We start from the raw sequence: 17,726 nt of genomic DNA on the forward strand, positions 1-17,726 counted from the left end.
CGCATGGATTCACCAAAGGCAAGTCATGCCTGACTTATCTAATTGCCTTCTATGACGAGATAACTGGCTCTGTGGATGAGGGGAAAGCAGTAGACATGTTGTTCCTTGACTTCAGCAAAGCTTTTGACACGGTCTCCCACAGTATTCTTGCCAGCAAGTTAAAGAAGTATGGGCTGGATGAATGGACTATAAGGTGGACAGAAAGCTGGCTAGATTGTCGGACTCAACGGGTAGTGATCAATGGCTCCATGTCTAGTTGGCAGCCGGTATCAAGTGGAGTGCCCCAAGGGTCGGTCCTCGAGCCAGTTTTATTCAATATCTTCATAAATGATCTGGAGGATGGTGTGGATTGCACCCTCAGCAAGTTTGCAGATGACACTAAACTGGGAGGAGAGGTAGATATGCTGAAGAGTAGGGATAGGATGCAGAGGGCCCTAGACAAATTAGAGGATTGGGCCAAAAGAAATCTGATGAGGTTCAACAAGGACAAGTGCAGAGTCCTGCACTTAGGACGGAAGAATCCCATGCACCGCTACAGACTAGGGACCGAATGGCTTGGCAGCAGTTCTGCAGAAAAGGACCTAGAGGTTACAGTGGATGAGAAGCTGGATGTGAGTCAACAGTGCGCCCTTGTTGCCAAGAAGGCCAATGGCATTTTGGGCTGTATAAGTAGGGGCATTGCCAGCAGATCGAGGGATGTGATCGTTCCCCTCTATTCAACATTGGTGAGGCTCACCTGGAGTACTGTGTCCAGTTTTGGGCCCCACACTACAAGAAGGATGTGGAAAAATTGGAAAGAGTCCAACGGAGGGCAACAAAAATTATTAGGGGACTGGAACACATGACTTATGAGGAGAGGCTGAGGGAACTGGGATTGTTTAGTCTGCGGAAGAGAAGAATGAGGGGGGATTTGATAGCTGCTTTCAACTACCTGAAAGGGGGTTCCAAAGAGGATGGATCTAGACTGTTCTCAGTGGTAGCAGATGACAGAACAAGGAGTAATGGTCTCGAATTGCAGTGGGGGAGGTTTAGGTTGGATATTAGGAAAAACTTCTTCACTAGAAGGGTGGTGAAACAGTGGAATGCGTTACCTAGGGAGGTGGTGGAATCTCCTTCCTTAGAAGTTTTTAAGGTCAGGCTTGACAAAGGCCTGGCTGGGATGATTTAGTTGGGGATTGGTCCTGCTTTGAGCATGGGGTTGGACTAGATGACCTCCTGAGGTTCCTTCCAACCCTGATATTCTATGGCCTACCTTTCCACTCAGCATGTGCTACCAACTGCCACATCTCAGTACCTAGAATCTTCCAGGTAGTTCCTCCTTGACTTCAGTCAACAAGGAGTCTTCCAACAGGTAGTACATCCAACTTTTGCATCAGTTGTTGCTGCTTTTATTCTCATCAAACCTCCCTTCCCCCACATTTGTCTCTCTGGGTCTTCTCTTTTGTTGACCAGCTTGCCAGTCAGTTAAGTCAACTCATAATAAATATTTTGGTCACTACTGTGTTTCAATGCTCTGAGTTGTTGATTTAAAGAACTAATAGATGTGACCTTTCTAATTTCAACTGCATTATTCAACTCAGAGAACATCGTGCTTCAAGTGCTTGTGTGTGTCTCTCTTCATATTCCACTCTTGCACCTTATATGCTTGAACAGAGACATTTAGGTAGCAGTGTCATTTGGGGCCTGGCATGCTCCCTCAGTGTCCTCATGCCCCAGATTGAAGGCATGAAGGTCAGAGTGGCCCAACCACCACTCAGTTCTTTCTCACCAGCTGTGGCTGCAAGCCAGAGCTATTCAGTGTTTGTGTCTTTATATTGTCTCTGAAATTATTTACCTTACACAGTGTAGATAGTCGTGTTGGTTTAGGTGTTAGTTGCCAATCCCCAGCATTGGAAGAGGGAAGCTCATTTGAAATATTGCACTTATTTGTAGTTTTGTAACTGGTAAATAGATGCCAAGGTAAATAACACCTAATATTACTTCATATATGGTGACAATTTGAAATTAATCAGCAGAGGTAGCTGACCTGTTTTACAGATAAGTACCTCTTGACTCTCAAAGGAGTATGATTTAAGGCATGACAAGCAACCACGCAGACAGAAAATCTAAGTGGCCACACCTTGTGAATAGTGTTAACTCCCTTGTCAGAAGTATGAAACAGGCCAGGTGTACATCAAGCTACCAGCTGAGGCAGAGACAGAAAAATGGGGCCTCAGCTGCACTAGCAAAAGCCAGGGACAGCTCTCCCCCCTTCGGCTAGTGGACCCAGGTGTTTGCCTGGATAGCCCGGAGTAGAACCACGCTGTGCCTGCTCCATGGGGGGCCTGAACCCCATGGAAGCTGGCCCTGACACCACCCTGTTGGAATTATTTGAAAGTAATATTATTAGGGGAGACGGGACACTAATTTTAAGCAGAAATTCCTTTATTAAGCCTACAGCCCAAATGGTATTTTATACAATGGCTCTGACCTTAACAGCGGTTCTCAAACTGTGGGTCGGGACTGTGTTTTAATGGGGTCACCAGAGCTGGTTTAGACTTGCTAGGGCCAAAGCCTAAGCCCCACCATGCAGGGCAGAAGCTGAAGCTGGAGGGCTTCAGCCCTGGACAGCAGGGCTCAGGTTACCAGACCCCTGTCTGGGGCTGAAGCTCTTGGGCTTTGCCCACTCCCATGGCACTGGGGTAGACTCAGGGAGAGGCACCAAGCCCGGTGCCTGTAGCGCTTTCCTGGGCCCGTTACTTTATCCCGCCCCCCCGAAACACGGCTCCCACGGTGTCCTGCCGTTGCGGGCTGGCCGGGCCCGGGCCCCAGCCCCAAGGCGCGCACCAAGCTCGCTGTCTTCTTCTCAACCACATTTACGCCCCCGTTAATCACCCCCACAGCCCCCTCCTCGGGCGGGGAGCGGCCGCCAAGGGCTGCTGCGGCCTGCGCACGGGGCCTGGGTCCGAGCCGGGCACTGCCCCCAGGCTGGGCGAGGGCAGCACAATTTCCGTGGGTAGAAAGCGGAGACCGAGCGCTACAAAACCCCCGAGGCGCTTAGGAAAGTGATTAACTGCAGAAGTAACCACGGTAACGGCCCCGCCTCTTCTTCCCACCTGGGGCTGCCCTCTCAGCCCGTCTCCTTCTAATGGCGTTTTCGCCGTCACCTGGGCTCCCTCGCTCCTCATTGGCTGCGCTCCGAGATCTCACTATGCTCACTCCATCCCTTCTACCAATCATCATCGGGTGGGACCGCTCTGCCCCCCTACCCCACCCGCCCCACGCCTGATGGGCACCGATTCCCGCCCGGGAGCCAATCAAAGCGGCGCAGGGGTGTTGTGCGGCCAATGGGAGAGCGCGGAGCGGCTGCTGTTGTTGATGGGTGAGAAGCGGGTGAGGTGAGTGCGTGAGGGGTAGCGGCTGGTGCTGGTGCTGTGCAGGTGAGTGAGGGGCTGGGCGGCCTGGGCTGGGGTCTCAAGGCTGGGGTGCTGGGCTCTGCCACTCCGGTCTCCTGGCAGCGGGAGGAGCTCACTGTGCCCGGCGCCCCTCGCCCGGGGCTGGGCGCTGTTCGGAGGCCGGCTGCCTTGCCCTGTTGCTGGCAAGCTTTTAATTTTGTCCAAGAGTCAGAACAGATTTGATTGTGAAAATTGCTCGTGTCAGAACCACCTACCGAGCCAGTCACCAGACGTGTAGCCATGCTGCAATAAAAGGGGGGGGGGGAACATCCTTACAATTAACCCCTAAGCCAGCGATACTCTGTCCCCATTGCAAGGCTCTTCCTAGCGCATGATGTTAAAACACTGATTTTTAGTTGTTTTTAACCATTCAGGGTGTTTTTACCATGTAGTTAACCAGTTGTAGTTGATAAAAATAATACTTGGTTAGTCATTTTACTGTGAAAATAACGTGTGTGTGTGTGTTAGTTAAACTCCCCTGTCATTGGAATATATAGTACTACAGTAAATCAAACCATGAATTCACATTACTGTGTCTCTTCTGGGTGATGTTGATTGTTTGTTTGGCTCTTGAACCACTCAGGCCAGAGTATTTGCCCTAAACTGTTTCATCCTTTGACTATAAAAGAAAAGATATCATGCCTTGGGATCTAGTGAGTACAGTACATCCTAACTTAACATATGGGTTGTTTTGCCATTGGATTCTAAATTGTATATGTTGTTTGGCCTCTGATAAGTAAGTAATCTTGCAGTTTGAATAATTTTGTTCTGCTGTGGGGAAATACACACTGTGTTTGCAGTAACACGTACAATCCTTGTGTTTAGGAGTCAAACTATTTAATAGTTTTAAGCAAGTAATTTTTCCATTACATGCCATGCTTAAACTTGTTACCCAAAACATTACCCATGGAGATTTTCATTTTTTTTAATAGTTTAAAATATCAATTTTTTACTGACAAAATTTGGCCAAATATCAGGCGGGAGAGGGAAGGTTTTTCAACAAAATCAAAAGTTCTTGAGGAAGCCAGTATACTTTCCATGAAAATTCTTATTTAATCAAACCCCTAGTTTTTTCCCAAGAAAATTTGATAGAAAGTTGTTGATCAACACTACTGAATAGTCTGAAGAAATCCACCTGTACGTAACTACAAAAAGTTCTACTTTTAGTATACTGAACATTTTTTATCAACCTCCCTAACTGCCATTTTACTTACCAGGGTGTTTTCTCAGAGGAATGGTTTAAGGTTGAAATAATAATCCGTTGCTTTACTCAACATTTGAAAAGAAGCCGCCTTGCTCAGTGAATGAATAGAATTTTATAATGGTGATTGATATCAGTGTTACACTTCTAAAATAATTAAGAGTTTATGATGATAGACGTTTAGGTACAGATTCTCTGAAGGGGCTTGCCACCAAGCCAGTTATTAGAAACATTTGGATTCAGGGGCATACATAGCAATTTACATTTGAAAAAAGGGTAAATAGTGAAGTGGCAAAATTTGTAGATGATCCAAAACTACTAAAAATAGTTAAATCCCAGGCAGACTGCAAAGAGCTACAAAAGTATCTCTCAAAACTGGGCGACTGGGCAACAAAATGGCAGATGAAATTCAATGTTGATAAATGCAAAGTAATTCACATTAGAAAACATAATCCTAATTATACATATAAAATGATGGGGTCTAAATTAGCTGTTACCACTCAAGAAAGAGATCTTGGAATCATTGTGGATATTTCTCTGAAAACACCCACTCAATCTTCAGCGGCAGTCAAAAAAGCAAACAGAATCATTAAGAAAGGGATAGATAAGATAGAAAATATCATATTGCCTCTATATAAATCCTATGGTATGCCCGCATCTTGAATACTGCGTGCAGATGTGGCCACCCTATCTCAAAAAAGATATATTCGAATTGGAAAAGGTTCAGAAAAGGGCACCAAAAATGATTAGGGGTATGGAATGGCTTCCATATGAGGAGAGATTAATAAGACTGGGATTTTCAGCTTGAAAAGAGATGACTAAATGGGAATATGCTAGAGGTCTATAAAATCATGACAAGTGTGAAGAAAGTAAGTAAGGAAGTGTTATTTACTCATAACACATGAACTAGGGGTCACTAATATAAATTAATAGGCAGCAGGTTTTAAACAAACGGAAGTATTTCTTCACACAATGCGCAGTCAGCCTATGCAAATTCTTGCCAGAGGATCTTGTGGAGGCCAAGACTAGAACAGGGTTCAAAAAAGAACGAGAGAAATTCATGGAGGATAGGTCCATCAATGGCTATTAGCCAGGATGGGCAGGGATGGTATCCCTAGCGTCTGTTTGCTGGAAGCTGGGAATGGGCAACAGGGAATGGATTGTTTGATGATTACCTGTTCTGTTCATTCCCTCTGGAGAATCTGGCATTGGCCACTGTTGGAAGACAGGATATTGGGCTAGATGGACCTTTGTTCTGAGCCAGTATGGCCATTCTTATGTTGACCACTTTTGGAGAAGCTCTGTGACCCTGCCGATTATTGGGGAGAGCCCATGCCTCTGCTTGCCCTCCCTTGTGCACTCCCCTGTTTGAGTTTATCCGTTAGCCCTCTACTCACTTGATCTGATTTCAGTTTAACTGTAGGATTAAACCTGTTGATTCTGTTTACATCATAGTTTTGTGCTTTTCTAAAGTACAATGTATTTTTACAGTGTCCTTCTTAACCCTTTAATGTAACCTTTTTTTTAATTGAAGTAGATGGCTGTTTGAACAGCATCAATTTGTCAGTAACAAATTCAATTTTACCTTTTAAAATTTATAGGCTGTTTCTAGAATTCTGCAGAGCAACTGCAAGTGTGAAGTTTTTTTATATTTGAACAATGGCAGTGAATGAGAGTGTTGACATCCTGAACTCCGCTTACCTGGCTGTGGAATACATCGACTCTTTCTTGCCTGACAATCCACTGCAGCAACCATTTAAAAATGCTTGGAACTATATGCTGGACAATTACACCAAGTTCCAGATTGCAACATGGGGATCACTCATAGTTCATGAACTTTCCTACTTTTTGCTCTGTCTACCTGGATTTATATTTCAGTTTATACCTTATATGCAAAAGTATAAAATTCAGCAGGTAAGACAAAGAATTTTGAATTGCACAGGTTTCTGGTTGCCTTGTTTTATGTACAAATTATGTGATATTCTAACTTCGTATTTTACAAATGGTCAGGAATCTTAGAATGTAGAAACATCTGTTCTTGATGTGCTAGTCTATATATTTTATGGGAGGCTCTCACACCTCACTTCCACCTATATAAAGCCACAGGTTATTGGGGTTGGTGATGGAACTCCTTCAGCTTTGTGGGAGGGGAAGGGATCCATTGTTCTCAAAGTGAATGCAAAGGATAACTTTGCAGCACAGCCTCTTCAATCACTGTTCCATTACACCAAGTGGAATAGAGGCTACATACCTGTGTGTGGAAGATTTGGGCTCTTGGCTAAGTATAAATCTGGATCCTGTAGCCCAGTGATGCTCAGACTTCAAGGGTTCAGGAACCAAAATAGTGATCAAAGTGATCAACATTACCCAAAAGAGCCACAGTAGTATGAATTGATTGTTTCATTTACTATAGTACTGTAGTGTACTAGATTTAAACAGTATGACAGAGGAAATATTTAGTTTTTATATGTAAAGTGTGTGTATATATCGTCTCAGCAAATAAGTTTAATAACTTAGCGCAAGTTGATAACATTGGTTAATAATCAGGATGCTTCTACTGTTGGCTGATAACTTTAATATCGTGTTGCAAAGAACTGCAGGAGACATATTAAAGAGCCATTTGCACAGTCAATATCACTGCTGTAAACCTCTCCCCTGCCCTACTGCTCCCATATGTTGGCTTCTTAAGTGCCAAGATGGGGGCCACACCTTGGGCCTTCCCTGCAGGACATCTCCACCCACATCCCCTTGAAGAGGCAATGCAAAGTTTCTGTAACACAGAAAACACTGAGCAAGCTGTCCACACTGAGTGAATTTCATTCCATAATACAGGTAATCTGCCCATCCAATGCAACCTGGTGATTGTTTTCCCCACTTGCCTGACTTACATGTTCATATTAAGGACTGGATTTAAAATCAAACTTGTTCTATAACAGTGAGTGTTGGAAAAATTCTTGTGAAACTTAAGTATATAAATGCTTACATAATTTGGTTGGAAAATATTAAGTAAATATAGATGTCATAGCTGTGACTGTTAAATGGGATGATCTATCCCACACATCCTTGCAACAGACTTTAATCCCCAGCATCTCTTTGTATCCTTGCATTTGTACAAGTGTGTGTGTGTAATGAAAATGTAGTGGAGAAGTGCATATGTTGGCATGGTATAGTTTTTATCTGAATGAGTCTTGGATAATAACTCTCTTGCAAGTGGTGAAGTCACCCATGAGTTTTGTATGACTGCAATGCGAACAAGTGCTAATGAATACTTATTTTATTGTCACTTTATAGAAAAGCTGTTTAGGAGAACTTGGAAGTTACATTTAAAAAAATAAAATAATGAATTGGAATGATTTGTGGCCAAACCCCTGTAAAATCAGGTTGCTTTAGTTAATTTTAGTTTTGGTCACTAATGTGACCTACCTTTAAAGCTTATAGGATAGAAAAAACAATACAACACAAAGGAATTTGTATTAAAAAGAAAATAATTACAACTTGAGATATGATATATACCCAAATTCCACCCTCAGAAATACACTGACTTGTCATCACTCTGAACTGTACTGCCCTTCCTCTGCTCTTTCCCAATCTGCCTGTATCCTTTGACACCCCCCTCCTCCCCCCAAACAGTTCTCTCTTCAGTCCCTTTTGGTACCTTCCTCTCACATCTATTTTTTATCTACCAGCCAATAGAAACTGCTTAGGAACCTACTTTCCAGGTGATTGAAAACTGGGACTGTAGAATTTGAGTTCGGCTGACCATACTTTCTTTGGAGGCACAAAAGGGTCTTTTAACAATCATTTCAGTCTAACACGAGATTAAAATAATCTCATGTTTAGTCATTGAGACTTTATTAGGTTAATTGAAAGCTGAGTTGCAAATGGGAGAAAAATAACTTGCCAGTTTACTGACATATGTAAGAAGCAGAGAATGGTTTCACACTTTTTTTAAAGAATATGAAAATTATTGGGTTTGCCTTCACCTCCACACCAAGGGTGACCAGACAGCAAGTGTGAAAAATTGGGAGAGAGGGTGTGGGGTTGCAGGGGGGGTAATAGGAGCCTATAAAAGAAAAAAAAAAACCCAAACATCAGGACTGTCCCTATAAAATCGGGACAGCTGGTCACCCTATCCACACCCATTCTCCAGCAAAACCGGCAATCTCTTTTTATGTGGTTTAGGAATTTTCGCAGTCCTTAAATTGGTGGGATGCTAAATTTTAGGTGATTTTTCTCCCCCCCATCCCCAAGTTAATGTAGTGATAGAGTTAAATAGATGTCAATAAAAACAAATAGTTTCACTTAAGTCGTTCATCTCAGTCAGTTCTCACTTGACAGATGCTGTGATGTCATCCTGCTAGCTCTCCAGGGGCCCATAATCTTCCAAGGTAGACAAGACCTGATTTGTTTTTCTTTCTTTTATGAAGGTAAAAAAGAATTCTTGGAAACTCCACTTTCTTTCAGGCTTTTGCTTCTTGTTTATACTTTTTTCAGGTCACCTAATTAATCCATCAGTCTGTTCGTTTGCATCTCTTTCTTTATAATGTGACGAGTTGACTTAAACTCACTAAAACAGTGAAAATCACCTAGGATGTAGTGGATCCTTAACTTACTGCATATGTACTTCTGACACCTAAAAATATGATTGTATGTTATGTAACAAATGTGACCACCTAAGATTTTACAATTCTCACTTGTTATGCACACACAGACTACTTAGAACTACTTGGTGGTCAGAACTTTCTCCAAAAGCACAGGCCCCTACTACTGAGCAAAGGAAAATATTTATCAGCTTTTAGCAATACAGTATATATCAAACACAGTTGAACAGGTCTATCCAGTAGAGATCAGTGGTAGACCTAAAGACTAGCTAGTTCATTACAGCACTACGTGTCTGTAATACTAAAGCATAGCTTGGCAAAGTAGGAAATTCAGTGAATGCTTTTTTTTTTTTTTCTTTTGTAGCTTGAAGCCAAATCTTCAGAATTACTTTCTGTACTTCTGCAATGATATTGCATACTAGGACTGATGATTGGAAATTTCTTTTTCCTAGGATAAACCAGAAACGTGGGAGAAGCAGTGGAAGTGTTTAAAAACGCTTCTCTTCAATCACTTCTGTATTCAGCTTCCTCTGATATGTGGTACCTACTATTTCACAGAGTACTTCAATATCCCTTATGACTGGGAAAGGATGCCAAGATGGTAGGTAGAAACCATTGAAATGTTATTTGTACTTCTGTTTTAACTCTCTGTTGGAAGAACCGATGACAGTACCTGTGAAATGTTCCCAGCTGCTAGGGAACTTAGTGTGCTGCACAGTCATGTGATTGTTTTGAATGAATGTGTAATTCATAGACCCAATCTTGTTCTCACTGAAGTTTATCCAGTTGCAATAATGGGACCAGGCTAGGGTCCTATATTTGATATAGTGCCTAATGCCTGCAATGTTGTTCAAATCCCGGAGAGGGAGGATTTGAAAAACTAAATCCAAAAAGGGATACAGTGTGGCTGGAAGTTAAGACACCATCTGTGGGCTCGTGAGCACCCTCGTATATGCAAGTATCTAATGTTTTTTGAGCCATCTGGTTCATTTCCAGAAATAACATGATGAAGCGTTACCCACATACTGTATTATGTACCTCAGGAAAGAGACTGTACCATGTGCACACTCTTCTGTCTGCAAACTAATACATATTTAAATCGCAATCCTTATGTTTTTTAAGTGCCTCTTTTACTAGTTTTAGTGTCAGGAGAAATATTACATACAGTAATTTTCTATATTTTTTTACAATAGATGGCCAATTTCTTGCAGGGTACTAAGCTATCTCCTTTCTAGTGCTAATGCTGCTTTTTTTTTTCTTTATATAACTGCAGTGTGTTAATATACAGGTGCGTGTTAGTGTGAGAGCGCACACACGCGTGTCAATGGCCAAACTAAGAAGCTTGCAGTATTGCATGTTGACTCATTTAACAGCTCTTTCATTGATCTGCTGACACATACCACTGAGTATAGTACTTAAAATGGTACATATTATGTTTTGTTAGCAAATAAATATATGTACAATTTTAGGTACTATATTCAGTGGTATTTGTCAGTAGTAGATCAATAAAAGAGCTGTTAACAGCATATGCATGTGCTCATAGTGCATATTATCTGATTATTAACTGTACTTAAAGTTAAATGTACATCCCAAGTTTCCAGAGCCTTTCCCTGCGCATACATCCTGGATTTGGCCTGTTTAGCAAAGAAAAATACTTTCTTTCATATATTTTAATCTTGCTATAGCTAACTATATATATATATATATATATTTTTTTTTTTTAAAGGTACATGCTACTTGCCCAGTGTTTTGGATGTGCAGTGATTGAGGATGCCTGGCACTATTTCTTGCATAGACTCTTGCATCACAAGAGAATATACAAGTACATCCATAAAGTTCATCATGAGTTCATAGTATGTACTACTTTAATGATTTCAACCTTGTGTTTATTGTAAGCATCCTGGTTATATGAAACACTGTATTAATCAAGCATATTTAAATAGATCTTGCATCCATTTGGAAATAGGGAGAACAGCCAATCTTACAAAATATTTTACACCTAGCTAGTTTTTTCTTATATCCATTACCCTAGTATTTGTAAATGTGTTTAAACGACTTCTGGGTGGTTCCATAACTATTAAATTAACCCAGATATCATAGATCTAACAGAACATGTCTTGTAACAACTCTTTGTCTCTTCTCTCCCTTTCACTCAAATGGCAGCCGTGTTCTGATACCTACCTTTTAGCATCTGACTGTCAGGATGGTGACTGTCTACTTGATTATTCATTTGTCAAATTGACAGTATGCCATTAAATACAACAATCACATTTGTTAGAAGATTTGTAGCCTGTTATAAGTTTAACTAAGATTAGAGTTATCTTTATAATTACTATGCCATAATCTTTATTGTACGGTAAGATTACTATAGCTGCAAGATTGGTTTGGGCAATTGACATTCTAAATATAGTCACTTTAATTGTTTGTCTTGTACAGTCCTAAAAAGATCCTTATAATAAACAGCAGTAGGGCCACAAAAATCCTTATACACTCTTAAGGATTTAAAAAAAAAAAAAAAAAGTGTTCAGGACATACTAATTAAAAAGAGCTTCATTCCAAAAGTAGTCTTAAAAAATTCAAGTTGACAGTGTTCTTCTTCAAAACTGTTTTTAGTGTTGTATTTCCTGAACTTGGATGTGGTGAATTCGTATATTTTATATAGCATTCTCATTTTGTAAGGATGTTTCAGGACCACCAACTAGGTCCACAGGTTACCTTATGAATTTGTCAAACAGACAACCACTGTTTGGTGTAGCAGACAATAGCCACTTGCGAACTCCAGGTTCGAATCCAAGGAACAGGTTTATAGATTCATAGACATTAAGGTCAGAAGGGACAATTATGATGATCTAATCTGACCTCCTGCACAATGCAGGCCACAGAATCTTACCCGCCCACTCCTGCAATAAACTTCTCACCTACGTCTGAGCTTTTGAAGTCCTCAAATCATGGTTTAAAGACTTCAAGGAGCAGAGAATCCTCCAGCAAGTCACCTATGACCCATGCTACAGAGGAAGGCGAAAAACCTCCAGGGCCTCTTCCAATCTGCCCTGGAGGAAAATTCCTTCCCGACCCCAAATATGGCGATCAGCTGAACCCTAAGCATATGGGCAAGATTCACCAGCCAGATACCCAGGAAAGAATTCTCTGTAGTAACTCAGATCCCACCCCATCTAACATCCCATCACAGGCCATTGGGCCTAATTACCATGAATATTTAAAGATCAGTTTATTTATTTCAGCATCAGTACAGAATGCCACACCCAGTGATCAGTTAGGGGTGATTGGACAATGAATTGGCTGCATGTACACAAACCCAAGGCTGTACATAAACAAAGACAAACACTTAAGTCTCGGTGCTTTTTTTTTTTTTGTACCCAGGATGGCATCAGACTTTTATCAACACCCTATTCTGATTTGTTATATAATAATTTATGACCAAATATGAAATTCTGCATTACTCAACAGGTTATATAACATTTATCTACTTATTAGCAGTAACAAAGCTATTAATTTTATTGTTTGAGAGGGAGTTCAGGGACTCTGCTTTTTTATCCTTATTATATCTGGCAGGTCTACTGTACCCAAACCTGGGACAGTCCAAAAACTGAACAGGATATCTAGTAAGCCAAAAAGGCTGTGTCTGCACTTTTTACTTCCAAAAAGTTTATTCAAAGGTCTTATTAACTGCACTAGGCCAACAATTATATTGCTTATATGATACTGTCTAATATGTGATGTATATGATCCTTTAAATACTCTTAGGCCCTTACCATCTTACCTATGGTAAGATCACCTATTCACTGTTTCACTTCCTTACTTTAGACCTCGTTGGTCCCTAAGGGACAAAAAGGGGTCCACATTCTTCCTTTGAGAACTGCTTTGATTTCACGTTACTGATTCTGGTTGGCAGTTGTCAAATCACAGTTTTGATCTAGCAATACATTATGAATAATGTTATTAATATTACAAGCTGAAGCACTATTAATAGATACAAATTTATATAAACTCATGTATTCCTGTGTTGTGGAAGGTATTTAAAAATTGTAAGGCTTTCACAAAAACTTGCTGTAATTGCCATAATGAGATCATTTGATTTTACTACTAATTTCTGGTTCAGGGAAGTTGATAATGGCCAGGGAAATGGGGAAACATGTTTCCTACCATTCGTAACTAATATATAGAAATGGCAAGCTTTCTTTTATTTATTTGCAAGGTTGTCATCACTGTAGTATTGGAGTGACTCAAAACCATCAGTGGTTTTTGTCCTTCCCACTGAGGTAAGGGAACACTCCTGGGGGACTGAAGCACTTGATCATGTGCCCCTGTATAGCCAGTGGATGAACCAGGGATTGAACCCCAGTCTCTTGAGTGCCCTGTCTGCAAGACCATCCTATTTACAGTTATCTCTGTTCTAAACTGGTCTGACTCTTGAGTGTGTTGACATACTACAGAAAAGTGCTTACTGTGTGTGTTTTTGTTTTCCTCCCAGTCTCCATTTGGGATGCAAGCAGAGTATGCACATCCACTGGAAACGCTTATCCTTGGAACTGGTTTTTTCATTGGCATTATTGTTTTCTGTAACCATATGATTCTTCTGTGGGCCTGGGTAATATGTCGCTTAATGGAAACCATTGATGTACACAGGTAAAATCCTCTCATTCAGTGTTAGTGATTTTTCCATACTTGGCTCTTCCACCTATCTTTGTGCTAGTATATATGATACTAGGAGGCTCTTTACCACACTACAAATAGAAGTCCACACATAGTGTACAACAGCCAGAGAAGGATTGTAGTGCTTCTTTCATTTCAGTATTGTAGTTGGCCATTTATCCTTTTCAAAATAATAATTGTTGTTCTGTTTTGGCAATGTTAATAACAAAACTCCTTGGGTGGGAAAATAGGGCTCTCACTAAAACAACTTCAGAAAGCATCTACTAGAAACACAGTTTGTGAGATTAGTGGCAGGATTATACATTTTGTGATCTCAGTTTTTAGGAAAGGTAAATCTCGGACACCAGTGAAGCTCTCAAGATTGAACTTAGAGCCTGAGAGAGAACATTGGATATTTAGTACACAAATTACCTAATGTTTGCTAACATATGAAATAAGTGAGGTTTTATTTTACTAAAATGGATGGGGTATACTCTCCCTCAATATATATATATATACTCAAGGTAGTATATCTTAAACTTCTCTGTCAATAGGCTTGCCTGTGCAGAAAGGCTTGTCTTGGAGAACCAATGCTTGCTTGACCTAAGGGGCCCCAGTTCAGCTCCCAGGAAAAATTGCCTGTAGGTGGTGGTCCATAATGACAGTCTACATTTTCCTAAATCTTCTGTGGGGCTTGGAGAGCAATCTTTACTTGTTTTTAATTAACCTAATCTCAATGTAGTAATATACTTACAGGCAAGAACTGAAAGATCAAGAATGGTATAAAATATTATAGGTTAGAACAATGACCCATTCTTCAGGTGGTCAAATAGCTTCATTGTATCAATTTTAACATTTTCTGTGATTTTTACTTCACTTCCATTTGAGGGAAGCTGTTGTTATATGCCTTATGAACTGAGGAATGCAACACTACAGCAGCATAAATAAAATAAAAATGGATGAAACTAAATCGAAGTAGTGCATTTCAATGTGAACAGCAGATAGAAGCCACAACTGTCAGTGGACATTTTTCCCGAAGTGGTCACACTAACAGGCATGGGATGACAAGAATATTATAGCAAAATCAAATCTAGACACTATCTTGCCACTAGGTGGAGTAAGATGCTTTCTAGTCCAACAAAATGTGAACATGTTGAAATCCTTTAATGTCATTTCCCTTTCCTTTCTGCAGTACTACTTAAATGTTGAGATTTTTAGCTACATTTAATGTGTTTCTCAACCTGGTACTGTACATTCTGGCTCAGATGCCACACAAGACTTTCTTCTATATTCATCATTGTAGTGATGTTTTGGGTGTTCTGGCTTTCATTTTTCAGTCTGCCTTTTTTAAATTAAGCGTTGATTTGGAAATGGAGTAGATAATGGCATCCAACTTTACAGAATCTTAAGCATTCCAGGTCCATAGGTATTCTACAGTCTCTAGTTTTAGTGCTATGGCCCTAATAGATGGGTATCTCTCTGTATTACAGTGGAATAAATTTCTTCATGCAACTATTTCAGAGAGTTTTTCACTGTAGTTGATAGTCAATATTTTAATTTTAGCAGAATACTGAAAACCAAGAAGTAATCAGTGGTCCCTGGCTTTGTTTGTTTGTATGTTTTGTTTTTGTTTATAACCAAAATGTTAAAAACATTATGGTTCAGTATTTTAATTCTGTTTTTGTTTTTTCTCTCTAGTGGCTACGATATTCCTCTAAACCCCCTGCATCTAGTTCCCTTCTATGCTGGGGCTCGTTTTCATGATTTCCATCACATGAATTTTATTGGCAACTATGCTTCAACCTTCACATGGTGGGATAGAATCTTTGGTACAGATTATCAGTATGTTTCATATCAAGAGAAAGAGAAGAATCAAGAATTGTTGACAGAAAAAAAGTCCAACTAAATTTCCCATTTAACCTCCCACAGACAAACTGTTTCCATCTTTCTTTTGGGCTCAAATTTGTAATTAACACCTGATCACAAATTAAAGCAATATTTTGCTTTTCTTAAAAGCAAAAGTTAAGCATATACCTTGTCCCTTGGCTACCAAGTGGTAGGGGAAATCATTAATTACATTGCAATATCTTCCTAATGGGAATGCTTTCTATTTTATACACAACTCTAAAGTATATATGCAGTACTTAAAGATAAATTTAAAAATTACATAGGTGACTTGAAAGTTTTTTGTCATCTGTTGCAAGAATTTTATTAAACTTTTTAAAGTATCTATAATGCCCTATTTGGATTCATGTAGAATTATGTACATTATAATATACTGAAATTGGACTTCATTTTTAAAAAAAATTATATATATATTCTTAAATTTGTAATACAAATACAGCAACCCTATTAAAACTGTGGTACTATATTTAAACCTGGAGCAAATGGGCAGAATTTGCTTTAGGAACCAAAATACCATCAGTTGATAAGGAGCTTAGACCAGCCATTTGCACACTAAATAATGCAAACTATTAATTCCAGATGAGCTGGCTATATGTTTAGAAACATTCCTGACATGGGTGTAGTACATTTTAGATAAGATTAGAAAAGGGTGGTTTTGTTTTTACTTGAAGCCTTTTTTGCTGCTCTTTAAGTTACTTTGTCAGTGTTCTTAGCATTTACATTACATTTCCTTCTGTGTGTTGTAATTTGCTAAACTGACTTGTTGCTAGATTTGCACTTGTGGATTACAAAATACAATAAATGTGTTGATTTGGCATCGTGTGTATGTCATTGTGTATCTTCCATATTTTTAATGTAAAGCAAATGAGGAATTACCCTAGATTGCCACTCACTTTCAAAACATCTGAGCAGAGTTAATTCTAAAATTAATTGACTCAAGCAGTATAGGGTAACGATTGTAGAATACATCTGAGGAACTATCTACACTATAATAACTGGGGGACTTGGGACTTGTACAAAATTATTGTCCCCTAACATAGTTAATACACTTATCTTGTAGTGTATATGGACCTAACTTTTTCCCAAGCAAGGCTACAGCTTTGGAAAACTAAGGCTGCAGCTTAGTTCAGGGACAGAATATGGTTAGGTCTACTATAGAACCTAGAGTTCAGAACACCAGAGTTACGAACTGACCAGTCAGCCACACATCTCATTTGGAATTGGAAGTACACAATCGGGCAGCAGCAAAGACGGGGAGGGGGGGAAGCAAATACAGAACAGTACTGTGTTTAAACGTAAACTACTAAATACAGCTCTGAAACTTTTTTCCTTTTTTTTTAAAGTCAGTTTTCAGTTGTAAACTTCTAAGTGAACAACCATAAAGTTTTGTTCAGTTACAAACATTTCAGAGTTACAAACAACCTCCATTCCCAATGTGTTTAACACTGAGGTTCTACTGTACCTTATACAGCACACAGAACCAATATTTTTTCAGTGGTGGAGGTTATATCCATCTAAATATTTAGATATGCCACCCCAATGCTCTCCCACAAGTGAAGAGAACCATGGAACTAGTCTCTTAAGAATTAAATGCAAAAGTCTTTGACTTAGATTTTCCTCTTTTCATTTTTTCCCACACAGACAAAACCCTTATAAACTAATTAAGCTAATCTACAGGCCAGGCAGGGAGAGACAGAAACAGATTTAAAAATAGAAATCAATATTTGGAAGATTCTCTGATGCTATAAGTGGCAGAGGCATATAAATACATAGCGTAACTATTGTTGTACTCCAGAAGAAATGCTTCCAATTCCTTTGTCCTCTCACCCCCCTTTTTTAAGGGGAAAAAATGCTAACTGTCTATAAATTTAGCTGACCGCACACAAGGTTCTCAGTAAAGGGACATGTCTTGGAAATAGCTCTCAAAAGACT

General features: G+C 39.8%; 1 protein-coding gene across 3 annotated transcripts; it reads left to right on the forward strand.

Moving 5' to 3' along the window:
- The first annotated feature begins 3,259 nt into the window (after nucleotides 1-3,259).
- MSMO1 (methylsterol monooxygenase 1) lies at nucleotides 3,260-16,609 on the forward strand. Of its 3 annotated transcripts, none has more exons than XM_037897494.2 (6): nucleotides 3,260-3,377; nucleotides 6,237-6,549; nucleotides 9,689-9,837; nucleotides 10,963-11,089; nucleotides 13,729-13,883; nucleotides 15,588-16,609. In XM_037897494.2, exons 2-6 carry the CDS (start codon nucleotides 6,295-6,297, stop codon nucleotides 15,793-15,795), a joined length of 894 nt encoding a protein of 297 aa, XP_037753422.1. In that variant the 5' UTR covers nucleotides 3,260-3,377; nucleotides 6,237-6,294; the 3' UTR covers nucleotides 15,796-16,609. The 3 variants fall into 3 exon arrangements, with proteins under 3 accessions (XP_037753422.1, XP_007067102.1, XP_037753423.1); XM_007067040.4 differs by having other exon boundaries at nucleotides 3,277-3,419; XM_037897495.2 differs by lacking the exon at nucleotides 6,237-6,549 and having other exon boundaries at nucleotides 3,278-3,419.
- Nucleotides 16,610-17,726: the final 1,117 nt, after the last annotated feature.

This window comes from Chelonia mydas, chromosome 4 (genome assembly GCF_015237465.2).
Source record: "Chelonia mydas isolate rCheMyd1 chromosome 4, rCheMyd1.pri.v2, whole genome shotgun sequence".
NCBI lineage: Eukaryota > Metazoa > Chordata > Testudines > Cheloniidae > Chelonia > Chelonia mydas.